This window comes from Canis aureus, chromosome 27 (genome assembly GCF_053574225.1).
Source record: "Canis aureus isolate CA01 chromosome 27, VMU_Caureus_v.1.0, whole genome shotgun sequence".
Classification (NCBI taxonomy): Eukaryota; Metazoa; Chordata; class Mammalia; order Carnivora; family Canidae; genus Canis; species Canis aureus.
In genome coordinates this window covers 33885930-33911336 of record NC_135637.1, presented here as the reverse complement: position 1 = coordinate 33911336, position 25407 = coordinate 33885930, and the positions used below count along the sequence as shown (strand labels likewise).

The following is a 25407-nucleotide window of genomic DNA, read 5'->3' as shown; positions in this document are numbered from 1 at the left end:
GGCAACAACCTCTGGACCTACTTAGTCCAGATTTCTAAATGTTGCTTATAGTTAAAAGCAGAATTTCAGAGCTAAGTCAGCTTTAAAAGGTCATGAAAGCTAGTGCCTTAATACTAAAGACGGGAAAACAGACCTAGAGGCAAATGACACCGTCTAAGATCAGGACAGTCTGGATTTGACCAGGTGATATGCAGGGCACCCTCTTTCTTAGTCTACTGTTCACTCCTTCTCTTTCTACCATAAAAAATCATACCTTGAATGGAAAAAAACATGACTGGAAGCGGTGTTAAGATTTTCCATAACTACACTTAAAATCTTTACTAAAACAGAGAAAATATTGGATTTGCAAGACACGAAAAATAGTTGACAACGGATAAATCAAAGAGAAAAAATCACACAAGTCTTCTAGTAAATAGCCAGCAGATTACAATTTCCCCTTTAATGTGCTTTGTGTACTTTTTCTTTACTCTGGTAAGTTCAAGTATTTCAGGTTACATTTCCTCAACAAGGTGACCAATCACAGGAGTCAGCTGTCTGAAAAGGATACACATCTTTCATTTGCTCGATGGTTGGTGCTCGAATAATATCATTGATTCCAATGATGTTCTCATGTCTGAAGCGCAGTAAGATTTTTATCTCCCTCAGGGTTCTCTGGCAGTAGGTCTGGTGCTCAAAAGGACTGATTTTCTTGATGGCTACTCGAACTTTGTTGACATTATCATAAGCAGAGCTAAAAAAAAAAAAAATAGGGGAGGGGAGAGATGGCATTTAAAATAGTTTCAGAACATCTTGGCAGGAAAAATAAAGATCAGTAACGTATTAAATATTTAGCACTCTGGGTAAATACTCAGTTCATATACATGAAGGTACCCTGTATATTATCCACAAAAAGCCTCAAGCCAGGAAAGATGCAGCTGGCACAATGCAGCACATACTGAATATCAAACTTAACTAAGGGCCCAGTCCTGGTAAATATGTCGATGCCCACTGTCATAAACCCAGGAACATGGTTTTAGGCCACACATGCATGCATAAAACATTTTCCCATTGTTTTTAGTAGCAACTGCATTTTGTTGAGAGAAATCATTTCTGTCTCCAAAACAACTTCCTATTGTTGTATCAGATTCCTCTGACTCAGCAGAAACATTCAAAAGACCATCAACCACATCTTTATCCCTAACAAAAATGGACCCAGAGGACACGCCTCAATTGCTTGCATCCACTCTGTCTTACTTGCAAAATGATATGACTCTTTCTTCTTTTTTTTTTTTTTAACTGTTCCAAGTAATCAATTTATGTACACTCAGTTGCAGGAATGACCTTCATATAAATGATAAGCAAACTATTCTTGGTGAGGAAAAATGATGGTTCTATGTATATTAAAGTAGTTTTTAGGGATGCCTGGGGTGGTTCAGTGGTTGAGGGTCTGCCTTCAGCTCAGGTTGTGATCCCGGGATTGAGTCCCACATCCAGCTCCTGTGAAGAGTCTGCTTCTCTCTCTGCCTATGTCTCTGCCTCTGCCTCTGTGTGTGTGTGTGTGTCTCATGAATAAACAAGTCTTTTTAAAAACATAAAATAAAGTAGTCTTTAGGGGCACCTGGGTGGCTTAGTCCATTGGGCTTCTGCCTTCAGCTCAGGTCATGATCCCACAGTCCTGGGATGAAGCCCCGGGTCAGGCTCCCTCCCTGTTCAGTGGTAACTCTGTTTCTCCCTCTCCCTCTGCCCCTCTGCCTGCTTGTGCTCCCTCTCAATAAATAAATAAATAAATAAATAAATAAATAAATAAATAAGTAAGTAAATAAACAAACAAACAAACTTTTTAAAGAAATGGTTTTTAATCATAAAACACAAAAGCCATAAGGAAAAAAAATCACACTTTAAGATAGTATTGATAAATACTACATAATTTTGAAACTTATTATAACACATTAAAAAAAACCCTCTTCATACACATAATTGCATTTTGTCTTCACAATAGTTTTAAAAGTAAGGGACAGCAGTGTTCTTATGTACATTGTCCAGCTAAGATTCCCTTAGTTATAGAGAGGAGAATTCACTTACCCAAAAAGTTAATCTCCCTAGGCCCTCTTTATCAAAAGTACCTTAGGCTTACATCCTTTTCTCAGGAAGTTCTCTTTTTATCTCACTCTCTCTGGGACAACAGAGCAAGGATAGGTTGCCATTAATGGATGAGCCCCCCAGCTCAACTAAAGTGCTGCTCAAATTGTGGTCCTCAGACCCCTGCATCAGGATCACATGACATTCTTGTTAAAAATGCTAGTTTCAGGGTGCCTGGGTGGCTTAGTTAAGCATCTGACCTTTCATTTCAGCTCAGGTCATGATCTTGAGGTCCTGGGACTGAGCCCTGCATGGGGCTCTGCACTCAGCAGGCTGTCCACCTAAGACTCTCTCTTCCTCCGCCCCTCCCCCCACTCACATGCACTTTCTCCAATAAATCAATAAATCTTTAAAAAAAAAAAAAAAACAAAGCTAGATTCTGTGCCTCATCCTAGGCCTTCCTTTCTGGAAAAAAGTTTTTTTTTAATTCTAGTATAATTAATGTACTGTTATATTAGCTTCAAGTGTGTGATTCAGCAATTCTATATATTACTCAGTGCTCATCATGGTAGGTGCGCCTTCACCTATTTCATCCATCCCCTCATCCATTTCCCCTGTGGTAACATTTGTTCTCTATATTTAAGGGGGTAGGAGGAAGAGTCTATTTTTCTGTTTTCTTTGTTAATTTCTTTTGTTTCTTAAATTCCACATATGAGTGAAATCATATATTTATCTTCTCTATTTCACTTAGCATAATACTCTCTAGATCCATCCATGTCACGGCAAATGGCAAAATTTCATTCTTTTTTAATGACTACTCGAGTAATATTCCTGTGTGTGTGTATATATGTACACCACATTTTCACCCATTCATCTATCAGTGGACACTTGGGTTGCTTCCATGTTAGCTATTATAAATAATATTCCAATAAGCACATGGGTGCCCATATCTTTTCAAATTAATGTTTTAATATTCTTTGGGTAAATAGTAGTGGAATTACTGGATCATATGGTAATTCTATTTTTAATACTTTGAGGAATCTCCATATTGCTTTCCATAGGGGCTCTTTCTTTTTTTTCCCAAGTATTTAACCAAAGTATTTGGGTAATCATATAACAAAACCTATAAAGTATTCTTCAAAAAGAGTTCCAGGAGTGCCTGGCTGGCTCAGTGGGAAAGTGTGCAACTAGATCTTGGGGTCGTGAATTTGAGCCCCACACTGGGTGTAGAGATTACTAAAAAGAATAAATAAACTTAAAAAAAAGAGAGAGAGAGAGTTCCATAGCTCTTATACAGAGCCCAGTTCTTTCCAAGTTGACCTCAAGGTTTGACTTAACAGAATTCCAAGCAGAAACAGTAATAATTATGCTTCAATTTCGTGATGAATTTATTTTAGAGAAAGTGAGCAAAAGAGCACAGAGAGGGGCAGAGGGACAGAATCTTGAAGTAGACTCCCCACTGAGTGCAGAGTCTTACTTGGGGCTTGATCTCCTGACCCTGAGGATCATGACCTGAACCAAAACCAGGAACAGGATGTTCAACTGACTGTGCCACCCCGGCACCCCATGGTGATGAATTTTAATCTTGAATGTTACTACTATCTTTATGATCAATATTCCATTTAATCTTTTCTATAAGAGCTTTTCATCTTAATAAATATCAATATCTGGGGATCCCTGGGTGGCTCGGCGGTTTAGCGCCTGCCTTTGGCCCAGGGCGCCGTCCTGGAGTCCCGGGATCAAGTCCCATGTCGGGCTCCTGGCATGGAGCTTGCTTCTCCCTCTGCCTGAGTCTCTGCCTCTCTCTCTCTTTCTGTGTCTATCATGAATAAATCAATAAAATCTTTAAAAAAATAATTAGTATCTGGTCCACTGACTGAAGCAATAACACTGACAGGCAATAAGACACTGCTTCTTGTTTCCTCAAGTAAGTGCCAGAAATAGAAAAAAGCCAAGTAAGTTTATTCTCAAGTTTGTGCTTCTATATGGTATTTGTCAGTTTGCTTATTTTGAGAATTACTGATACATTTGTCTGTCTCCATCGCAAAACTATACTGTAGGAGGCACCTTACCTTATTCGACTTCAATTCTCCCACACTACCATTAATATATTGCACTTAGATGCCCCCAATACTTTGAAATGAAATGTATTTATTTCCTTAAATAAAAGAATCACTACTCAAATCTTATTTTGCTTAGGTTTGCTGCATGAATGCCTAAAACCACTGATTTTCAGGTAGGCAGGCAGAGGGACATGTCATTCAAACAACTTTATCCAATATTGATAATATTTTTATAATTTAAAACTTTTGGGGCAATTAAATCATAGAGCATGAGTCCGATAAAAGAGAACACAGTTTAATACACTGGTTTAATATTAACATTTTAAATTTCTAGTTTTACTAAAACAGGGTAGTCAAACAAGGCCAAAAATTTGCTTCTAAGCCAAGATTGTTGGGGGGAAGGGGTTATGGTGAACGTACCCCTCCAGCTGTATCAACACTTAGGTGATGAAATAACCAACTGCCCCCTTTTAAGTGCGAAGGCATGAAATCCTCCTCGTTGGCTCCTACTTGAAAAGAAAGTATGATCCTGTCCATGGAGTTGGGTTATTTCCTATTGTTTTATACAATCTGCCATAGGACTGATCACAAACAGTTTGTTTTACACTCTTCCACAATTCTTTATTTGCTCATTTCTTCTTGGATTTCTCAGTTTTGTTTTATGTATTTTATTTTGCTATATCTTTTACTGTGGAGTTTGTGTTAGCTTTTATTTTTTTAATCTTTTTTTAAAGATTTATTTATTTATGATAGACACAGGTAGAGAGAGGCAGAGACACAGGCAGAGGGAGAAGCAGGCTCCATGCCGGAAGCCCAATGCGGAACTTGATCCCGGGACTCCAGGATCGCGCCCTGGGCCAAAAGCAGGCGCTGAACCACTGGGCCACCTAGGGATCCCCTAGCTTTTGTTTTAAAATCACTTTGGCACTGGGTTGCCTGGGTGGCTCAGAGGTTGAGCATCTGCCTTCAGCTCAGAGCATGATCCTGGTCGGAGGATTGAGTCCCACATCGGGCTCTCTGAGAGAAGCCTGCTTCTCCCTCTGCCTATGTCTTTGCCTCTATGTCTCTCATGAATAAATAAAAATCTAAAAAAAAAAAAAAAAAAAAATTAGGGACTCCTGGGTGGCTCAGAGGTTGAGCGTCTGCCTTCGGCTCAGGGCGTGATCCTAGAGTTCTGGGATCAAGTCCCACATCGGGCTCCTGCAGGAAGCCTGCTTCTCCCTCTGTCTCTGCCTCTCTCTCTGTGTTTCTCATGAATAAATAAATAAATAAATATTTTTAAAATTATAAAATCACTTTGGCATTTTCAACTTTTCCCTTTTAAGAATTTGATTTTTGCTCATCTCCATTTCCCCCACAACTAACACCATGCTGCAACTTTTGCTTTAAGGGTCTCTCTGTAAACAACTTATGGGTGTGGTTTAGGATCTCAATCTAGTATGTGATTATATAGTCTTTGAATGAGTTAATTTTAGATACTCGTATTTTTTTCTTTGAACTGATAAACTTGCTCTTTTCAAAAACAAAATTTAAACAAATTGTTCAACATTAAGGGAAATCTTCCTAACTCATCTCTATAAGGTAAATAATCTTTTTTTTAAAAAAAGATTTTATTTATTCATGAAAGAAACACACAGAGAGGCAGAGATACAGGCAGAGGGAGAAGCAGGCTCTCTGCAGGGAGCCTGATGTGGGACCCTGGGACCACGGCCTGAGCCAAAGGTATGATACTCAGCCCTTGAGCCACCCAGGAGCCCCTAATATAAGTAATCTTTAAAAATAAATAAAAAGTGATGATGATGAGAAAGAACTAAAGCCAAAACTAAAGACCAGGGGTGCCTGGGTGACTCAGTCGGTTGAGCATTTGACTCTTGATTTAGGCTCAAGTCATGATCTCAGGGTTGTGAAATCAAGCCCCTTGTCAGGCTCTGCATCCAGCAGTCTGCTTGTCCTTTTTCCCTCTGCAACTCCTCCTGCTCTATCAAAAAAAAAAAAAAAAAGCCCCAGAACTTTGTGCAAAAAGAGCAAACACCCCTACAACAAACAAAAAGACCTATCTGTTTTATAAGCACAGGCTTGAAAATCAACAAAAAATGAGTAAGTATAATTCAACAACACATTAAAAATCCATTATGTGCAAGTAGTACTTAATCTTGGGAATTTAAGAATGGTTCAATTAAAAATAAGATGACATGTGCTCACTCCCGCAGCACATATACTAAGAAACAAGATATCACGTCAAATAGACATTTCTCCAAACAAGATACATAAATGGCCAACAAGGATCTAAAAAGTTAGGGAGGGACGCCTGGGTGGCTCAGGGGTTAGTTAAGTATCTATCTTTGGCTCAGGGTGTGATCCCCAGGTCCCAGGATCGAGTCCCACATCAGGCTTCCTGTGGGGAGCCTGCTTCTCCCTCTGCCTATGTCTCTGGCTCTATCATGAAAAGGAAGGAAGGAAGGAAGGAGGGAAGGAAGGAAGGAATGGAGGGAGGGAGGGAAAGAAAAAGAAAAAGAAAAAAGAAAAGAAAAGAAAAGAAAAGAAAAGAAAAGAAAAGAAAAGAGACTGAAAGACTGAATGAAAAACTGCAACAAGTTATCATCTCATACCCATCATGATTGCCAATACATATATACAAACAAACACCTCCCCACTTTGTTGGTAATGTAACATGATACAGCCACTATGGAAAACGGTATGAAAGTTTCTAAATAAAAAAAAAAAAAAAAAAAAAAAAAAGACAGTTTCTAAATAAATAAATAAATATAGATTTACCATATGGTCCAGCAATTTCACCTCTGGGTATACATCCAAAAGAATCTAAATAGGATCTTGAAGATATATTGGCACATTTATGTTCACTATAGCATTATTCATAATAGCCAATTTGGAAGCAACATAAATGTCCACGGATGGATGAATGGATAAAGAAAATGTGATACATACATACACGGAAATATTATTGTCTTAAATAATATTTATTTAATATTTATTTATTTTAATATTTAAAAATATATCATATGCTATAACATGGATAAACTTTGAAGACATTAACAAATAAGCCAGCCACAAAGTACTGTGTATGATTCCACTCATAGGTAGTATCTAAAGTTGTTAAATTCATAAAAATCAGAATGTAGAATAGTGGTTACCAAGGGCTTGGGGGAGGGAGGAAATGAGGAGGTGGTGTGCAAAGGTACAGTTTCAGTTTTGCAAGATGAAAAAGTTCTTGAGATCTGTTGCACAATAATGTGAATATACTTAACATCACTGAACTGTATACTTAAGAATGGTTAAAATGTTAAATTTTACATTGTTATTTATTTGTTTGTTTGTTTATAAGATGTATTTATTCATGAGACACACAGACTGAAAGAAGAGAAGCAGAGACATAAGCGGAAGGAGAAGCAGGCTCCTCGCAGGGAGTCCAATGTGGGACTCGATCCCAGATCCCAGGATCATGACCTGAGCTGAAGGCAGGCGCCCAACTGCTGAGCCATCCAGTTATCCCCTTTTTTTAAATTTTAAAAGAGGTGCAACCATCTGGAAAACAGTACGAAGGTTCCTCAAAAAATTAAAAATAGAACTACCATACGATCTAGCAATTCCACTCTAGGTAGCTATCTAAAGAAAATTAAAACACGAATTCAAAAGGATATATGCACCCTCTTCTCTTCTTTCGCTGCCGCCCGGTCTTGGAGCCGCCGACGCCATGGGTTTCGGAGACCTGAAAAGCCCCGCCGGCCTCCAGGTGCTCAACGACTACCTAGCGGACAAGAGCTACATCGAGGGGTACATGCCGTCACAAGCGGACATGGCAGTGTTTGAAGCAGTCTCCAGTCTCCGGCTCGCCAACTTGTATCATGCCCTGCGTTGGTACAATCACATCAAGTCTTACGAGAAGGAAAAGGCCAGCCTTCCAGGAGTGAAGAAAGCTTTGGGCAAGTATGGTCCTGCTAATGTGGAAGACACCACAGGAAGTGGAGCTACAGATAGTAAAGATGATGATGATATTGATCTCTTCGGATCTAATGACGAGGAGGAAAGTGAAAAAGAAAAGAGGCTAAGAGAGGAACGCTTTGCACAGTATGAGTCAAAGAAAGCCAAAAAACCTGCACTTGTTGCCAAGTCTTCCATATTACTAGATGTGAAACCTTGGGACGATGAGACAGATATGGCAAAATTAGAGGAGTGCGTCCGAAGCATTCAGGCAGATGGCTTGGTCTGGGGCTCTTCTAAACTAGTTCCAGTGGGATATGGAATTAAAAAACTTCAAATACAGCGTGTAGTGGAAGATGATAAAGTTGGAACAGATATGCTGGGGGAACGGATCACTGCTTTTGAGGACTATGTGAAGTCCATGGACGTGGCTGCTCTTAATAAGATCTAAAATCTACATCATAGGGGATCCCTGGGTAAATAAATAAATCTTGAAAAATAAAAATAAAAATAAAATAAAATAAAATCTACATCGTAGATCATTGCCCTTAAATAAAAGCTTAAAAGAAAGAAAAAAAAGAATATATGCACCCCATTGTTCACTGCAGCATTATTTTTTTTCAAGATTTATTTTTATTTATTTATGATAGACATGGGGGAGAGAGAGAGAGAGAGGCAGAGACACAGGCAGAGGGATAAGCAGGCTCCATGCCGGGAGCCCGACGCGGGACTTGATCCCGGGACTCCAGGATTGCACCCTGGGCCAAAGGCAGGCGCGAAACCACTGAGCCACCCAGGGATCCCCTCACTGCAGCATTATTTACGATAGTGAAGATATAGAAACAACCTAAGTGTCTGCAGATGAATGGATAGATGATCTGGGGTGTATGTGTGTGTGTATTTGTATACACACATTTCACTTGTAAGTGCAATCTAAACAACAAAATACAACAAAATCCAGACTCATAGATACTGAGTGCTGGTTATCAGAGGGGAAAGAGTTGCAGAAAGGGTGAAATGGGTGAAGAGGATCAAGAGATACAAACTTCCAGGGATCCCTGGGTGGCGCAGCGGTTTGGTGCCTGCCTTTGGCCCAGGGCGAGATCCTGGAGACCCGGGATCGAATCCCACGTCGGGCTCCCGGTGCATGGAGCCTGCTTCTCCCTCTGCCTGTGTCTCTGCCTCTCTCTCTCTCTCTGTGTGACTATCATAGATAAATAAAAATTAAAAAAAAAAAAAAAAGATACAAACTTCCAGTGATAAAATAAGTAAGTCATGTTGATATAATGCACAGCATGGGGAATACAGTCAATAATACTGTATTAACTTTGCATGGTAACACATGATAACTAGACCTACTATGGTAATCAGTTAGCAATGTATACAAATGTTGAATCACTATGGTATATACATGAAATAGAATACTACCGGGGCACCTAAGTGGCTCAGCCGGTTAAGTGTCTGACTTTGGCTCAGGTCATGGTCTCAGGGACCTAGAATTGAGACCCGAGTGGGGCTCCCCACTCTGAAGAGTCTGTTTGTCCTTCTTCCTCTGCCCCTCTTCCCACTCATGCATGTGTTCTCTCTCAAAAAAATAAAAAGGAAACAATAATGTCAATTATACTTTAAAATAAAATTTTTAAAAGAGTTTATTTATTCATGAGAGACAGAGAGAGAGACAGAGACATAGGCAGAGGGAGAAGCAGGCTCACTGCAGGGAGCCTGATTCAGGACTCAATCCCAGGACCCTGGGATCATGACCTGAGCCAAAGGCAGATGCTCGACCACCGAACCTCCAGGCTCCCTCAACTTAAAATTTTTTAAGCGGTGCCTGGGTGGGCTCAGTCAGTTAAGCATCTGACTCTCGATCTCAGCTCAAGCCTTGATCTCCGGGAGGTAAATTCAATCCCTGTATTGTGCTCCATGCTGGGTATGAAGCCTACTTAAAAATTTAAAAAATTTTTAATTTAAGGGGAAAAAATACATGTTAACAAGGAAAAATTAAACATTTCAAGAAAGGTCAAAAAAGAATGGTAGTGGTTTATGAACCTACATATGGAATAAAAATGTACAGAAAACACACACACACACACACACACACACACAGGGATGATATACAGTTAGCGATATATGAATGAGCTCTATAGATTCTATCAATGTCAGTCTCCCAGCTATGGTACTGTGTGCTGTAACGTAACATATACTGTAATGTATAATAAAAACACAAGATGTTACCAAGAAACTGGGACCTCTCTGTATTATTTCTTACAACTGCATGTGATTCTACAATTATCTCAAAATAAAAAGTTTAATTAAAAAAGCATCCAACAGGGGAGTAGTTATCCATTCAGTGAAATACTATGTAGCTAAGAAAATGCATGATGCAAGATCTGTTAAGTGGGATAAAAACAAAGCCTAGCAGTGGATAACAAGCTATCTTTTTCTAATAAATAATAAAAGATAATATATATATTAACATTTGCTTATGTTTGCATAAAGGAAGTCTGAAGGATATACAAGGAAGTAAAGGAGTGGTGGTGTAGGGACAGAATGCCAGGCTGGAGTGGGAGACATAGGAAAACAAAACTTTTTTTACTGTATAACTTGATTGAAGAGCCATGTAAACCTCTTCCAAAAAAAAAAAAAATCTTATTTGGGAAAAAATGTACTGGAGAAATACTACTGCAATATTGGAATATCCCTTAAAGGAGGAAGAACAATTACTTTGAATTCCTGACCAATACAAAAATACTTGAAAAGTAATACTGGAAAGAGGTGCAAAATTAATTAGCCTTGTTCCTACCTGAGAGAATAGCTTGCTCTAATGAATAAATAAAATCTTTTAAGAAAAATTAGATTGGGTATATTATTTATACTCTTACACACACACACACACACACACACACACACACACCCCTGAATAAAGGGGGAACTTTTATCCAGTCTTGGGTTACTATTTTTTCTTAAAGATTTTATTTATTTATTCATGAGAGACACAAATAGAGAGAGAGAGAGAGAGATGCATAGACACAGACAGAGGGAGAAGGAGGCTCCATGCAGGGAGACTCGATCCTGGGTCTCCAGGATCACACTCCGGGCTGCAGGCGGCGCTAAACTGCTGCGCTACCGGGGCTGCCCTTGGGTTACTATTTGCCTTGTACCAAAGACTATTTTAACAGTTACAAAGATTACAAATAGTACTCTGTCCTTGAGAAACTCCAGCTACTGACAGAGCCAGTCATCTTACATAAATGTAGCCTCAAGTTCCAGATGAATCCTGAGATCCATTAATTGTGGGGAATGGGCATGGTCAAGGCTGGAGGTGAGTATCTCAATATTCAAAACAAATTCCTACTATTCAGCAATCAAAGGGAATGAACTTAATATAAACAGCACATAGGAATCTCAAAATAATTATGCTGAGTAAAGCCAGACCACCAGAAAAGTACTTCTACTCATATAAAATGAAAACTAATCTTTGAGGACAGAGAGCTGATCATATGGTTGCTGGCGGCTAGTGAGGAAGGGGGCTGGTGGGATGAAGGACTACACAAATGGAAACCAAACAACTTTGGAGGTGATGAATATTTTCATTACCTTGGCTGTGCTGACAGACATGGGTGTATATCAAAATATAAACTGTATACTTTAAATATGTGCAGTATATTGTTTATCAAATTGCTTCTCAAGAGAGCAGTTCCTTAAAAAAAAAAAAAAAGAACCAAGGTTCAGTTCCTGGGCCAACGTGGATGGAACAGATAGATTCCAGAAACCTATTTGATCAGCAAATGTGGAAGTAAAAGCCTACAAAATTCTGGAGTAGGTTATTTAACAGATGTTTTGTGATCACCTAGGGAAGAAAAGGGAACCAGTGTGAGTCAATTATGAACAAGTCATGCTAAACTAACTTCATTTCCTGTTTTGATAGGGTTACCACAACAACATGAGAATGACGCCAGACCTGTGGTGGACTCAAGCCGCACTTGACAAGTACTTCCCATTTGTGAGACTTCATGTTAAGGACTGGTGACAAAAACAAATAATGGTCTTGCCCTTAAGAAGCTAAGAAACTTGCAATTTAGTAAGGGAAGGAGACAGGATCAGACAACATACACTGCCTTTACATAGTAAAGCACTTCTGAAACCCAAAGCAAACCTAGATTTGGATCAAGTCCAAATAGGGGTATTAGAAGAGGATTAAAACATGATGAGACCTATAGAAACCATATCCCAAAGGATGAGCAGGCTCTTGAAAGAGGAGCAAGGGCATTAAGAAAGGCAAGAGGTAATACTTGGCAGAGGAAAACGAGCAGAACACCTATGGGGATCACTGCCCTCACCCAGTCAGGCCCTTCTCCATAAGGAGGTGTTCATGGGGTCTGGAGAACATGTCTATCAGGAGCTCCAGAATTCCTGTTGCCTGAGTCTCCTCCTTCCAAGGCTGTGCAGGCCTCTTACACAGCAGCTTTGCTGAGAGGAGAATATTCCTCCAGTTTCTATGCCCCAAAGAATGGCCAAAGGGCAGCTGTTTGCAGGGTGTGCACTGCACCTGGACTGTCATGTCAAGCTGGTATCCCATTCATGAGACACACACAAGCTCAAGCTCACAGCAGGGCCCAGCTCTGGGGGAAGAGAAGAGGGGTATGCTAGAGGTCTGCTTTTCTGGAACTGCTAGTACCAAACTCTAATAAGCCTAAGAATTTTCAATTTTTTAAAAAATGATTTTATTTATTTATTCATGAGAGACACAGAGAGAGAGAGAGGCAGAGAGAGAAGCAGGCTCCGTGCAGGGAGCCCGACGTGGGACTCGATCCTGGGTCTCTAGGATCACACCCTGGGCCACAGGCAGGCGCTAAACCACTGAGCCACCCAGGGATCCCGGAATTTTCAATTTGAAGCTGATCTTACAGGTCCTTAAGAAGGTTTATCTCTGTGGTAGGAGGAAAGACTATATTTTATTTATTATTATTTTTTTAATTTAAGGTTTCTTAATTTGAGGCTCCATTTGTTTTTTTTTGTTTGTTTTTTTAATTTTTATTTATTTATGATAGAGAGAGAGAGAGAGAGAGAGAGAGAGAGAGGCAGAGACAAAGGCAGAGGGAGAAGCAGGCTCCATGCACCGGGAGCCCGACGTGGGATTCGATCCCGGGTCTCCAGGATCGCGCCCTGGGCCAAAGGCAGGCGCCAAACCGCTGTGCCACCCAGGGATCCCCCCCATTTGTTTTGTTGTTGTTGTTTTGTATTTTGGACACAAGCCTTGAAACATATTCTTGACACAGGCCTTGCACACATTAGAGCTAGGTTTTAGAAGTACAAAATGAAGAAGGGGGGGTGGAGAGGATAAGGATCGTCTTGAACTTCCTGATTTAAAGGATCTAAGGATGCTTGTAGGTGATTCAGATGGAGGAAACGAAGGTTTTCTTCTTCCAAGAGCATTAAGGAGAGATCAAGGTTGCAAATAAGATATAGGAATCTTTAACAGAAACCAAGTGGGTAGGGGCACCTGGGTGGTTTAGTGGGTTAAGCATCCAACTCTGGTTTTCAGCTCAGGTCATGATTTTAGGGATGTGAGATGTCATGAGATCAAGCCTTGCATCAGGCTCCACATTTACCAAAGAGTCAGTTTGAGATTTTTCTCTCTCCCTCTCCTCCTCCCTTTTCTCATGCACACATACTCTCTCTCTCAAATAAATTAAAAAAAAATTTTTTTTTAAAGCCAACTGGGCAGTACTGCTGAGGAGAGATGATGTCATGAAAAGAGGCCTGAGGATAAAATTCAGAAACAGAGGAAGAGGAACTGGCTAAAGAGAGAAAGTAGTAGAAGTAATAATGGAATGAGAACCCTTGTTGTCCAATTCCAAAGCCACATGCTAAGCCACATACAAGAACCAGGAGGGAGTGGTGTTTCCGAAGCCAAGGAAGGAAACACAGAAGACTAAGAAAGGTAAAAACTGCAAAGCAGTCACTGAATCTGCAATGAGATGATTTGTGGTAATGTGGGTGTAAATAAGTAAATGGAGTGGAATAGCGACAGCAGTGGAAAAAATGCTGCGGACTGTTTTTTAAAGGAGGCAAGGAGGAGAACAACTAGCAAATCCAGGTGAACAACTGAGAGGGACAGGGTATTATGCAAGAAGTGGGTGGTCAGAGGCTGGAGGACCAGGTGGGGTGAAAGAAAAGGCTCCCTAAAGCTAGCCAGGGGGATGAGAGAGTGTCTATTTCAAGCAAAGCGGGTACAAAGGTGCAGAGGCCTGAGGAAACCTGGGGCAATGGTGTGCAGGGGCAAGGGGGTGGGTATCACGCTGAGGCTGGAGGCAGAAGACTAAAATGGAATTTGTTAAGGGAGGAACAGTAACTTTATAGTGTCGAAATCCAGCAGATACCACCTCAACCAAGTAATCGCAGTTCATACTCTCAGTGATAACACGTAAATATTGTGAATCCATTGACACGAGACAAAAAGGGCATTTCACCTCTGTGATATTCTTTCCCAATACCTGTAACTCCAGTCTAATAAACCCAAATTGAGGGACATTATACAAAACACTTAAGTAGTACTCCTTAAAACCATCAAAGTCATGAAAAGAAAGTATGAGAAACAGACCGGAGGAGATGAAGCCGACATGACAACTAAATGTATGTGGTATCTTGGGAACAGAAAAAGCAGAAAAATGAAATCTGAATAAAATCTGGAGTTCAGCTATAACATACTAACGTTGGTTTCTTAGTTTTGACAAGCTTACTACAGAAATATAAGAGGTCAACATCAGAAGAAACAAAGTGGGTGGGCGTACACAGGAACCCTTTGTCCTATCTTTGCAACTTCTTTGTAAACCTAAAATTATTCCAACATAAAAGTTTATCTGAGGGGTGCCTGGGTGGCTCAACTGGTTAAGCATCTGCTTTTGCTCAGGTTATGATCCCAGAGTCCTGGGATCGAACTCCATGTCAAGCCCCACACCTGGCTACCTCCTCAGTGGGGAGTCTTGCTTCTTTCTCTGCCTCTCCCCTAGCTTGTGCTCTCTCTCTCTCTAATAAAATCTTTTTTTAAAAACGGCTATTTTAATTTCCCATGAAAGTGAATGTTTGAGGGGATCCCTGGGTGGCTCAGCGGTTTAGTGCCAGCCTTCGGCCCAGAGTGTAGTCCTGGAGTCGCAGGATCAAGTCCCACATCGGGCTCCCTGCATGGAGCCTGCTTCTGCCTGTGTCTCTGCCCCCCAACCCCCCCATGTCTCTCATGAATAAATAAATAAAATGTTTTTTAAAAAAGTGAATGTTTGATGGAATAAAAATATTCTTAAAAAGGTAACTGAAAATGTTATCTAATTGAACTTTATAAGTTAAATTCCACCTCAATCATTTGATAAACATTTACTAATAAATACCTAACATAGCCTAAATATTCATTGTAAAGCAAAATAAATAAAACATCTCATCTGTCTTTCTCCCTCTGAGCATCCTTAAGAATAGGGATAATAGGGCAGCCCCAGTGGCGCAGCAGTTTAGCGCCGCCTGCAGCCCGGGGTGTGATCCTGGAGACCCCGGATCGAGTCCCGCATCGGGCTTCCTGCATGGAGCCTGCTTCTCCCTCTGCCTGTGTCTCTGCCTCTCTCTCGCTCTCTCTGAATGAATAAATAAATAAATCTTAAAAAAAAAAAAGAATAGGGATAATAAATGAAGATATATATACTGAAGCACTACCTTACAAAGCTTGTATTGCCAAATATAAGGATTACTACATTATAGAATGTTAATTTAACAGGTCATTGTGCAGCCATTTAATTGAGTATGAATAATAAATTAACTAAAGATAAGATTGAAAATAAAACCAAAGGGACGCCTAGGTGGCTCAACGGTTGAGTGTCTGCCTTCGGCTCAGGGCGTGATCCCGGGATCCAGGATCCAGTCCCGCATCGGGCTCCCTGCATGGAGCCTGCTTCTCCCTCTGCCTGTGTCTCTGCCTCTCTCTCTCTGTGTCTCTCATGAATAAATAAATAAAATCTTAAAAAAAGAAAAAAGAAAAAAAATAAAACCAAAGACTGAAGCTTAAAAATAATATCTAGAGGAGGCAATTTACAAAACAAGCTAAGATGATGGGATCATGAGTGATTTAAGACATAATTTATCTTTTGTCTCACCATTTCTGTCTAATCCACTGGGAGGAAAAAAAACAACCAATAAAGTGTAGGTTATATACAACAAGACAGCTTAAAATAAGGCAATAACCTGAGATTAAAAGAAGTTCCCAAAGTTCTATTTTCTTTTTTAAAGATTTTATTTATTCATTCATGATAGGCAGAGACTCAGGCAGAGGGAGAAGCAGGCTCCATGTGGGGAGCCCGATGTGGGACTTGATCCCAGGTCTCCAGAATCACGCCCTGGGCCAAAGGTGGTGCTAAACCACTGAGCCACCCAGGAATCCCCTAAGAAGTTCCCAAAGTTCTAAATACCTTCACAGGCTTTTGCTTCTAACCATGACAAAAGAACACAGTCTGATTTACTCTCCAACCTTAACCAATGAAAAAAAAAAATCCAGACAATATGTATGTGAAACTAATTTTTGGACATCCAACAATGGCCAACACAGGATAGTGAAGTTAGTCCTATGACTGCCCCAGCTTACTGCCTGGAGTCTCCAGACTGTAATGCAGAAAAGAGGAACTCAAATGGAGCCTGGTTGTCACCATGAGTCAAGGACAGAATTCAAATTTGTAGAGTTAAGTAAGAATTTGCCAGGCAGAGTACAGGACAGGAGAGAACTTCAGAGAAGGTTGAGATCAGTAGATGGGTTCCCTGCAAGTCTTCAGCTGAGTAATAATCAGAAGCACATGCACGATGAAATTTCCAAGGCTGGGGAAGGAGCCACCAAAATCCAAAAAAGCTTAAAAGTAATAAGCTTCTAAAGAACTGAACTGTACCTTAGCTGCATCCCAGATAAAAAGCCCTCAAATATTTAAAGGAATGCCAAAAAAAGAAAAAAAAAATCTTAGCACTTAGTAATGTAAATCCATTATGTCTTATATCTAATCAAACCTTACCAATATATTTTTTTAAGATTTTATTTATTTATTCATGAGAGACAGAGAGAGAGAGAGAGGCAGAGACCCACAGGCAGAGGGAGAAGCAGGCTCCATGCAGGGAGCCCAACGTGGGACTCGACCCCAGGTCTCCAGGATCGTGACCTGGGCTGAAGGCAGTGCTAAACCACTGAGCCACCCGGGCTGCCCACCAATATTTTAAAAAGCAAGAAAATACAATCCATAATGAGGAGAAAGCCAATGATAAAAAAAAAGACCCAGGGGGCACCTAGGTGGCTCAGTTGGCCTTCAGCTCGGGTCATGATCTCAGGGTCCTGGGATGGAGCCCCATATCGGGGTCCCTGCTCAACTGGAAGCCTGCTTCTCTCTCTCCCTACTGCTCCCCCTGCTTGTGTGTGCTCCCTCTATCAAATAAGAAAATAAAATCTTTTAAAAAAGATCTAGAGGGCAGCCCGGGTGGCTCAGCGGTTTAGCGCAGCCTTCGGCCCAGGGTGTGATCCTAGAGGCCCGGGATCGAGTCCCACGTCGGGCTCCCTGCATGGAGCCCGCTTCTCCCTCTGCTTGTGTCTGTGCCTCTCTCTGTCTCTCATGCATAAATAAATAAAATCTTAAAAAAAAAAAAAAGATCTAGAAATTAGAAATGATAGATAAGAATGTTAAAACAATTATAAGTTTAAAAAAAGAAAGTACAGCATGACAAAGAGAAATGGACGTTATAAAAAAAGACTTGAATTTCTAGAGATGAAAAAAATTACAATGGTTGGGAATTAGGAACAGATTACACACTGAAAAAAAAACCTGGTGACTTAGCAGACACAGCAATAGAAACTAGTCAAAATGTAATACAAGGAGAAAAAAGACTGGGCATGGGGAGTGGGTAACAGCATGAGTGAGCTATGGGACAAGATCAAGTGGTTCCACATACATTTAATTGTAATCTAACACCTTCATATGTACAAAATCTGAGAGAAACTAAATACCTGTTTCTATAAAAGTGCTGGAAAAAAAGAAACATACAAGTCCTCTCTCAACACTGGTTTTAAAACCAAGTTATAAGCACTAGCTAAAAGAGGAAAGACACTGTCATTACTACAGAGAGTGAAATGTATTCTAATGTCCAAGTAAAAGCCTGAGTGGTTACAGTTGTTGGATGCTTAAAATATTTGTCTCTTAGACTATAAAAGGAAGCAATTATTTACAGGTTCCCACTTGGACATACAGGAATACTTTTATATATTCTGGACTCTGAGAAACAAAAGAACCATTTCAAACCTGCTGTTTGCCAACTAGAACTGGCAGCAACAGTCTTCTGGGGGTGGAGTGAGGGGGAAGCAACCGGCCTTCTCCAAATTGTGATATGAAAACTGTACCTTTCATACTTTAGAAAGGCATTACTTCAAAATTTCAGATTTCTAGGGGTGCCTGGGTGACTCAGTCAGTTAAGCATCTGACTTGATTTCAGCTTAGGTCATAATCTTAGGGTCATGGGATTGAGCTCCATGTAGGGCTCCATGCTCAGCAAAGAGTCTCCTTGAAATACTCCCTCTCCTTCTGTCCCTCCCGCTCTCTCATATAAATAAGTAAATCTTTAAAATATTTTCAGATTTCTGGGGCTCCTGGGTGGGTGGTTCAGTGGTCGAGCCTTTGGTTCAACTCTGATCCCACGGTCCTGGAATCTAGTCCCACATTGGACTCCCCGCAGGGAGTCTCCCCCCTCTGCTTATTTCTCTGCCTCTCATGAATAAATAAAATCTTTTAAAAAAATATTTTCAGATTTCTAATTATTTGGTTCTTAGAGTTTGGGAACTAAATTTTATTCCTAAAACTTTTTGAAAAGCTTTACTTTTGTAGTATAGGTACTTTCAGTGAGAGTATTTCTTTGATTGTTTCTCTTAACATTAGTATCCCCCTCCTTGCTATCTTGAACATACTTGCTTTTTTCTAGATGCATTTGGGTCTATCCATGGGCCTGAAGGGAGGGCGCTCCACAATATTACCATTCTCTCTCCAGTGCTAGTAGTGCCCACATAGCAGTGAGTCAACTTGATTCCTACAGCTACACTTCCAAAACCGCTCTGCATTCTTATATAAGCTGTCTAGGCTTTGAAATACTCCACACTGCTGGCTTATACTGGGAAACTTTTCATACTATCTACTTCTGATCACATCTCCCGTCCTTTCTAGGTCATATTTACTACGGTGTAAAAAGCAACAACAGTTAACGTGGTTGGTATAGTACTTTCAACTCTTGCTTGCCCCATGTCAAGACTTCTTTTTCATGTACGTTATGTACTGAGCAGCAATTAAAGCATATTAAAAGTGTGAAAAAAATAGAATTCTTAAAAACTTGATGGCTTTGTTTTATAAAAAATGACTGGGGATGCCTGGGATGGCTAGGCTGGTTGGGTATCTGATTCTTGATCTCAGCCTAGGGTCTTGATCTCAGGGTCGTGAGTTCAAGCCTTGTGTTAGGTTCCCCGCTGGACATGGAGCCTACTTAAAAAAAAAAAAAAAAAAAAAATCATTGAGAGTACTCTAAATCTACCATACCGGGGATCCCTGGGTGGCTCAGCAGTTTAGTGCCTGCCTTCGGCCCAGGGCGTGATCCTGGAGTCCCAGGATCAAGTCCTGCGTGGGCTCCCTGCAAGGAGACTGCTTCTCCCTCTGCCTGTGTCTCTGCCTCTCTCTCTCTGTCTTTCATGAATAAATAGATAGAATCTTAAAAAAAATAAAAATATAAAAATAAATAAATCTACCATACCTGTAAGGATTCCTAGTGGGTTTTGGGGGGACCAAGTATAAAAGATAAGATATATCTATTAAGGGCAGCCGGGGTGGCTCAGTGGTCTAGCACCGCCTTCAGCCCAGGGCCTGATCCTGGAGACCCAGGATCGAGTCCCAAGTTAGGCTCCTGCATGGAGCCTGCTTCTCCCTCTGCCTGTGTCTCTGCCCCCTCCCCCTCTGTGTATCTCTCATGAATAAATAAATAAAATCTTTTTTAAAAAACGATATATCTATTAAATAATTTTCTCATTGCATTCTGATGTAAAACTGATAACCATTCAAACCAAGATCAAAACAAAATTCTAAGTTTTTTTTTTTTCAAAATTCTAAGTATTAATCATTTATGCACTCACCTTACATTATGCTTGCTTACACTTACTGACCTATTGATTTGCCTTATTTCCAATATGTACGTCACTCAAATGTTTATAGTTTACTTATGAGGAACTAAATAGTGGTGATAATGAAAAGTTATGTGAACAATTCTTTTTTTAATAATAGCTACAATTTATTGAGTGCTTATTATGTGTCAGGCACTGCTCTGTTACTATCTGTAGATCTCTTTCAGAAGGTGGTATTTTTTTTTAAAAAGCAGGCAAAATTGGGATCCCTGGGTGGCGCAGCGGTTTGGCGCCTGCCTTTGGCCCAGGGCGCGATCCTGGAGACCCGGGATCGAATCCCACATCAGGCTCCCGGTGCATGGTGCCTGCTTCTCCCTCTGCCTGTGTCTCTGCCTCTCTCTCTCTCTCTGTGACTATCATAAAAAAAAAAAGAAAAAAAAATTAAAAAAAAAAAGGCAAAATTTAAAAATAGGCAATATATGAGAAGGGCTTGTAGGTGGATGGAGCTGCAGGAGCTAAAGCATGGAAGGCTAAGTACAAGTGCTGAGTCGTTCCATATGGCTGGAGTTTTAGAACCCATCTAGGGAAAGAGAGAAAGGTGATGTAAGATGAGAAAACTGAAAAATCTAGGCTTTCTTCTTCTAAAAGATTCTTCAAGACCTAAGAGTGACACTATCAGAAAAACGGGTATAAAGCTGATGAAGGAGGCTAACTAGAAACAGGAAGACCAGTGAGAAGACTACAACTGTAATTCTCAAAATACTTATAATACTTATACTCCTCACTAACTTGAAATTACAATAGTCATGAGACCTGCTGCCTGATCTTGTTATTTACGGCATTAATAACAAGCACATATATCAGAATTAAGAGTACACTTATCATGATGAGCACTGAATAACGGATAGAACTGCTGAATCAGGGATCCCTGGGTGGCGCAGCGGTTTGGCGCCTGCCTTTGGCCCGGGGCGTGATCCTGGAGACCCGGGATCGAATCCCACATCGGGCTCCCGGAGCATGGAGCCTGCTTCTCCCTCTGCCTGTGTCTCTGCCTCTCTCTCTCTGTGACTATCATAAATAAATAAAAATTAAAAAAAAAAAAAAAGAACTGCTGAATCACTATACTGTACACCTGAAATGAATAACACCGTATGTTAACTATATTGGAACTAAAATGAAATCTTACAGTTTGTTTCACTAACGGTCTAAAAGATCCAGAGCACAAAAAGATTAAAAAGCCTTGTTACTGGCAATTTATAGATTCACTATAAGTGACAGAGATAGAAAACTAATATAGAAGTTTATATTCAAAGAAAGGACAATTTAGGATCTTGAAGGAGGTGCACTGTTGAATGTTAAAAACATTCACTTGTTAAAATTCGAATGTTAAGGTCAATTTTATTTTTTAGTCAAATATCTATTAACCATCCACACTGCACTGAATGCTAAGGAAAGAGCAGAGAAAATAGAAAGCTCCCTGTTCTTATTAACTTTATATAATATGGGGGCAGCCCCGGTGGTTCAGCGGTTTAGCGCCTGCCTTCAGCCCAGGGCGTGATCCTGGAGACCCGGGATCGAGTCCCATGTCGGGCTCCCTGTAGGGAGCCTGCTTCTGTCTCTGCCCCGCCCTCCCCCCCGTCATGAATAAATAAATAAAATCTTTAGAAAAAAAAATGTTATACAATATGAGGAAAGCATAGAGACACATATTAACATATATTTATATATAATAGAATATATGACTATATAAATTATGATGGATGCCAAGGAAAAATGCAAATGGTATCATCAATGTCGTCACGGATAACTAGACAACTTGGTTTAAACGGTTTAGAGGTTTTTCCTCTCTAAGGAAGTAGCATTTATTTTTTTTTTAATTTTTAATTTTTATTTATTTATGATAGTCACACAGAGAGAGAGAGAGAGAGGCAGAGACACAGGCAGAGGGAGAAGCAGGCTCCATGCACCGGGAGCCCGACGTGGGATTCGATCCCGGGTCTCCAGGATCGCGCCCTGGGCCAAAGGCAGGCGCCAAACCACTGCGCCACCCAGGGATCCCAGGAAGTAGCATTTAAAACAGACTTGAGGACACCCCTCAAGTGTGGGGGCTCAGCAGTTTAGCGCCAACTTCGGCCCAGGGCATGATCCTGGTAGACCCGGGATCGAGTCCCACGTCGGGCTCCCTGCATGGAGCCTGCTTCTCCCACTGCCTGTGCCTCTGCCTCTCTCTGTGTGTCTCTCATGAATAAATAAAATCATAAAATAAAATAAAATAAAATAATAAAATAAATAAATAAAATAAAATAAAAAATAAAATAATAAAATAAAATAAAATAAAATAAAATAAAAATAAAAATAAAAAAAAATAAAATAAAATAAAATAAAATAACCAGAAAGATGAGCAGGAATTAGGCAAGTTGAAGAAGGACAGGGACACGTATGGAGGAGTTAGGCTGGAGGATTTCTGGGCTCAAAAGGTTTCCAGGGTGGCTGAAGCACACCAAGCAGACAGTGTTAAGGGTGATGCTGAAAAAATAGGCAGTTCTGCTAAAGAATTAAGATAAGTGTTCTTCCACTATAAGCTGAGAACTAAAAGTGCCAAATTTATATTTTTAAATAATCTCTCCAGCTATAATACGCAGAATGAATTTTAAAAAGGAAAAAGTAAAAAAAAAAGAAAAAGAAAAAAAGGAAAGAAACCATTTGAAGCACTCCAGTGGTACCAGTGAGAGAAGACAGCACCTTGGACTAAGCAACAAGCACAAGTGGCACTTTACGGAAGTCAGTTACTGTGTGAAACTGCGCAATCTACTGCAGGACGTTTAGCATCCCAGGCCAAAGAGCTCTATGAACCAGAAGCATACTCAATTCAGGAAAATAATTTTAAAAAGAAAAAAAAAAACCACCACACCTCTGAGGGGAGTGGTAAAGCCCCTGGAATATACAAGAGCAACAGCAGGGAGACAGGAGGAAGAGCAAGGCAATGAGATGGGTGAGCCAATGAGATGGATGAGCCAGTCGGGAGCCTGACGTGGGATTCGATCCCGAGTCTCCAGGATCGCGCCCTGGGCCAAAGGCAGGCGCCAAACCGCTGCGCCACCCAGGGATCCCTGTTTGTAGGAGTTTTATGCACAGCAGCCACAAACTTGGAATAACCTAGTGTCCATCAAAACAAGAAAAGGGTGGTACGCCTGGGTAGCTCAGTGGTTGAACATCTGCCTTTGGCTCAGGTTGTGGTCCTGGGGTCCTGGGATCGAGTCCCACTTCAGGCTCCCCACTGAGGGCCTGCTTCTCCTTCTGCCTATGCCTGTTTCTGTTTCTGTAACGAATAAATAAAATCTTAAAAAAAAAAAAAAAAGGAACGGTAAACAAACTGCGCCATCTCCATACAATGGAAGAATACTCAGCAACAGAAAAGAAACAACTACAGCCCTGATACATGGAACACCAAAGATGAATCTGAAATACACTATGTCAAGTGACAGAACCAGGCACAAAAAGTACAGACTTTTTTTTTTTTTTTTTTTTTTTTGAGAGGGAGACAGAGAAGGCAGGGAGCAGAGGGAGGGAGAGGGAGAGAGAATCCCAAGCAGGGTCCACATCCAGCACAAAGCCTGCCGAGCTCCATCTCACAACCCTGAAGATCATGACCTGAGCTGAAATCAAGAGCCACTGAACTACCCAGGCACCCCAAAAGCACAACTTTCAAACTCCATTTACATGAACTTCTAGAAAAATTGAAGCTGAGCAATAGTTATAGAAAACTGATCTGTGACAGCCTGAGGTGAAGACTGATTGTAAAGGGATACATGGGTGCCTTTCTAGGGTTAAGTAACATTCTATATCTTTGTGGTGGTGGTTACACAAGTATATCCACTTGCCAAGATTCACTAAACTGTACACATAGAGAAGGTGCATTTTACTATATATATATTACACCTCAAAGGTGATTAAGAAAATTGAGCTGTGCTATAAATTATAGGGTTGGTTTTCTTTCATGGTTCATATACTTATATTGAAGGCAATTCCAAAAGAAACGTTCAAACAGGTTTTGAGCAATGGCAGGATCATCAGAATAAATGCCCAAATTTCCACCATTATTGCTGAGGCTTTAATATAATTATAAAATTTCTGGTATGTTCCAGTTTTCTCATCCTTCCCAATCCCCTGTCATTATAATCATTTCTTAGCAAAAGCTCAATAATTTTTGTGGATAATAAAGAATGTCTAAATAAAGTAGGTATCTTATCTTGCACAAGCACACAGATTGTACATGCTGTTAAGCAACTAAAATGCTACCTATCAACTGTGAATGAGATATTTTTAGAGAAAGCTATTAAGCTGTTCTCCAAGCTACCCATTTTGATGAACTTTAATTATCTGAACAAAACTACAGTACTTCATTTTACAGATAAAAATTAACTTGTCTTCAGATGCTAAGTAAGTTAGACTGATCCAAATTAATGTTCCAAAAATAAGAAGACAGATAATACAAATGACTGCTTTAAAAGAAAATGTATTCCTTACCTCAGCTTGATTCTCTCATAATTTACTAACCAAGAAAGCCAGTGCAAAGGGTTTTGTAAGAGGATGCAAACCATTCGGTGAGCAAAAAATAGCTTGTCTAAAGCCATTTCGACTCTAAAACCATCATTTTAAGAATCACAGCTTTATGGGACACCTGGGTGGCTCAGCGGTTAAGCGCCTCCCTTCGGCTCAGGTCGTGATCCCAGGATCCAGAATCAAGTCTTGCACCCGGCTCCCTGCGAGCAACCTGCTTCTCCCTCTGCCTGTGTCTCTGCCTCTCTCCCTCAGCCTGTATCTTTCATGAATAAATAATCTTAAAAAAAAAAAAAAAAGATCACAGGTCCAGGGGCACCTGGGTGGGTGAGCTGGTTAAGCATATGACTCTTGATTTTGGCTCGGGTCATAATCTCAAGAGTCAGGCTCTGTGCTAAGCATGGAACCTGCTGCTTAAGATTCTCTCTCTCCCCCTTCCTCTGCCCCTCCCCACCTCTTTCCCCCTCTCTTTAGGAAAAAAAAAAATCAGGGCAGCCCCAGTGGCCCAGGGGTTTAGCATCGCCTTCAGCCTGGGGTATGATCCTGGAGACCCGGGATCAAGTCCCACATCAGGCTCCCCGCATGGAGCCTGCTTCTCCCTCTGCCTGTGTCTCTGCCTCTCTC

The 25407-nt window shown here is 40.6% G+C and overlaps 1 protein-coding gene and 1 pseudogene across 1 annotated transcript in view; one reads left to right on the top strand and one right to left on the bottom strand.

The window, feature by feature from the left end:
- Positions 1-25407, bottom strand: part of MAPK1 (mitogen-activated protein kinase 1) — a 118820-nt gene that overhangs the window by 40156 nt on the left and 53257 nt on the right. The window contains exon 2 of the mRNA XM_077874569.1: positions 548-730. Within this exon, the coding sequence (XP_077730695.1) occupies positions 548-730 (183 nt within the window). The remainder of the gene's footprint in view (positions 1-547; positions 731-25407) is intronic.
- On the top strand, positions 7791-8511 carry LOC144299184 (elongation factor 1-beta pseudogene; annotated as a pseudogene).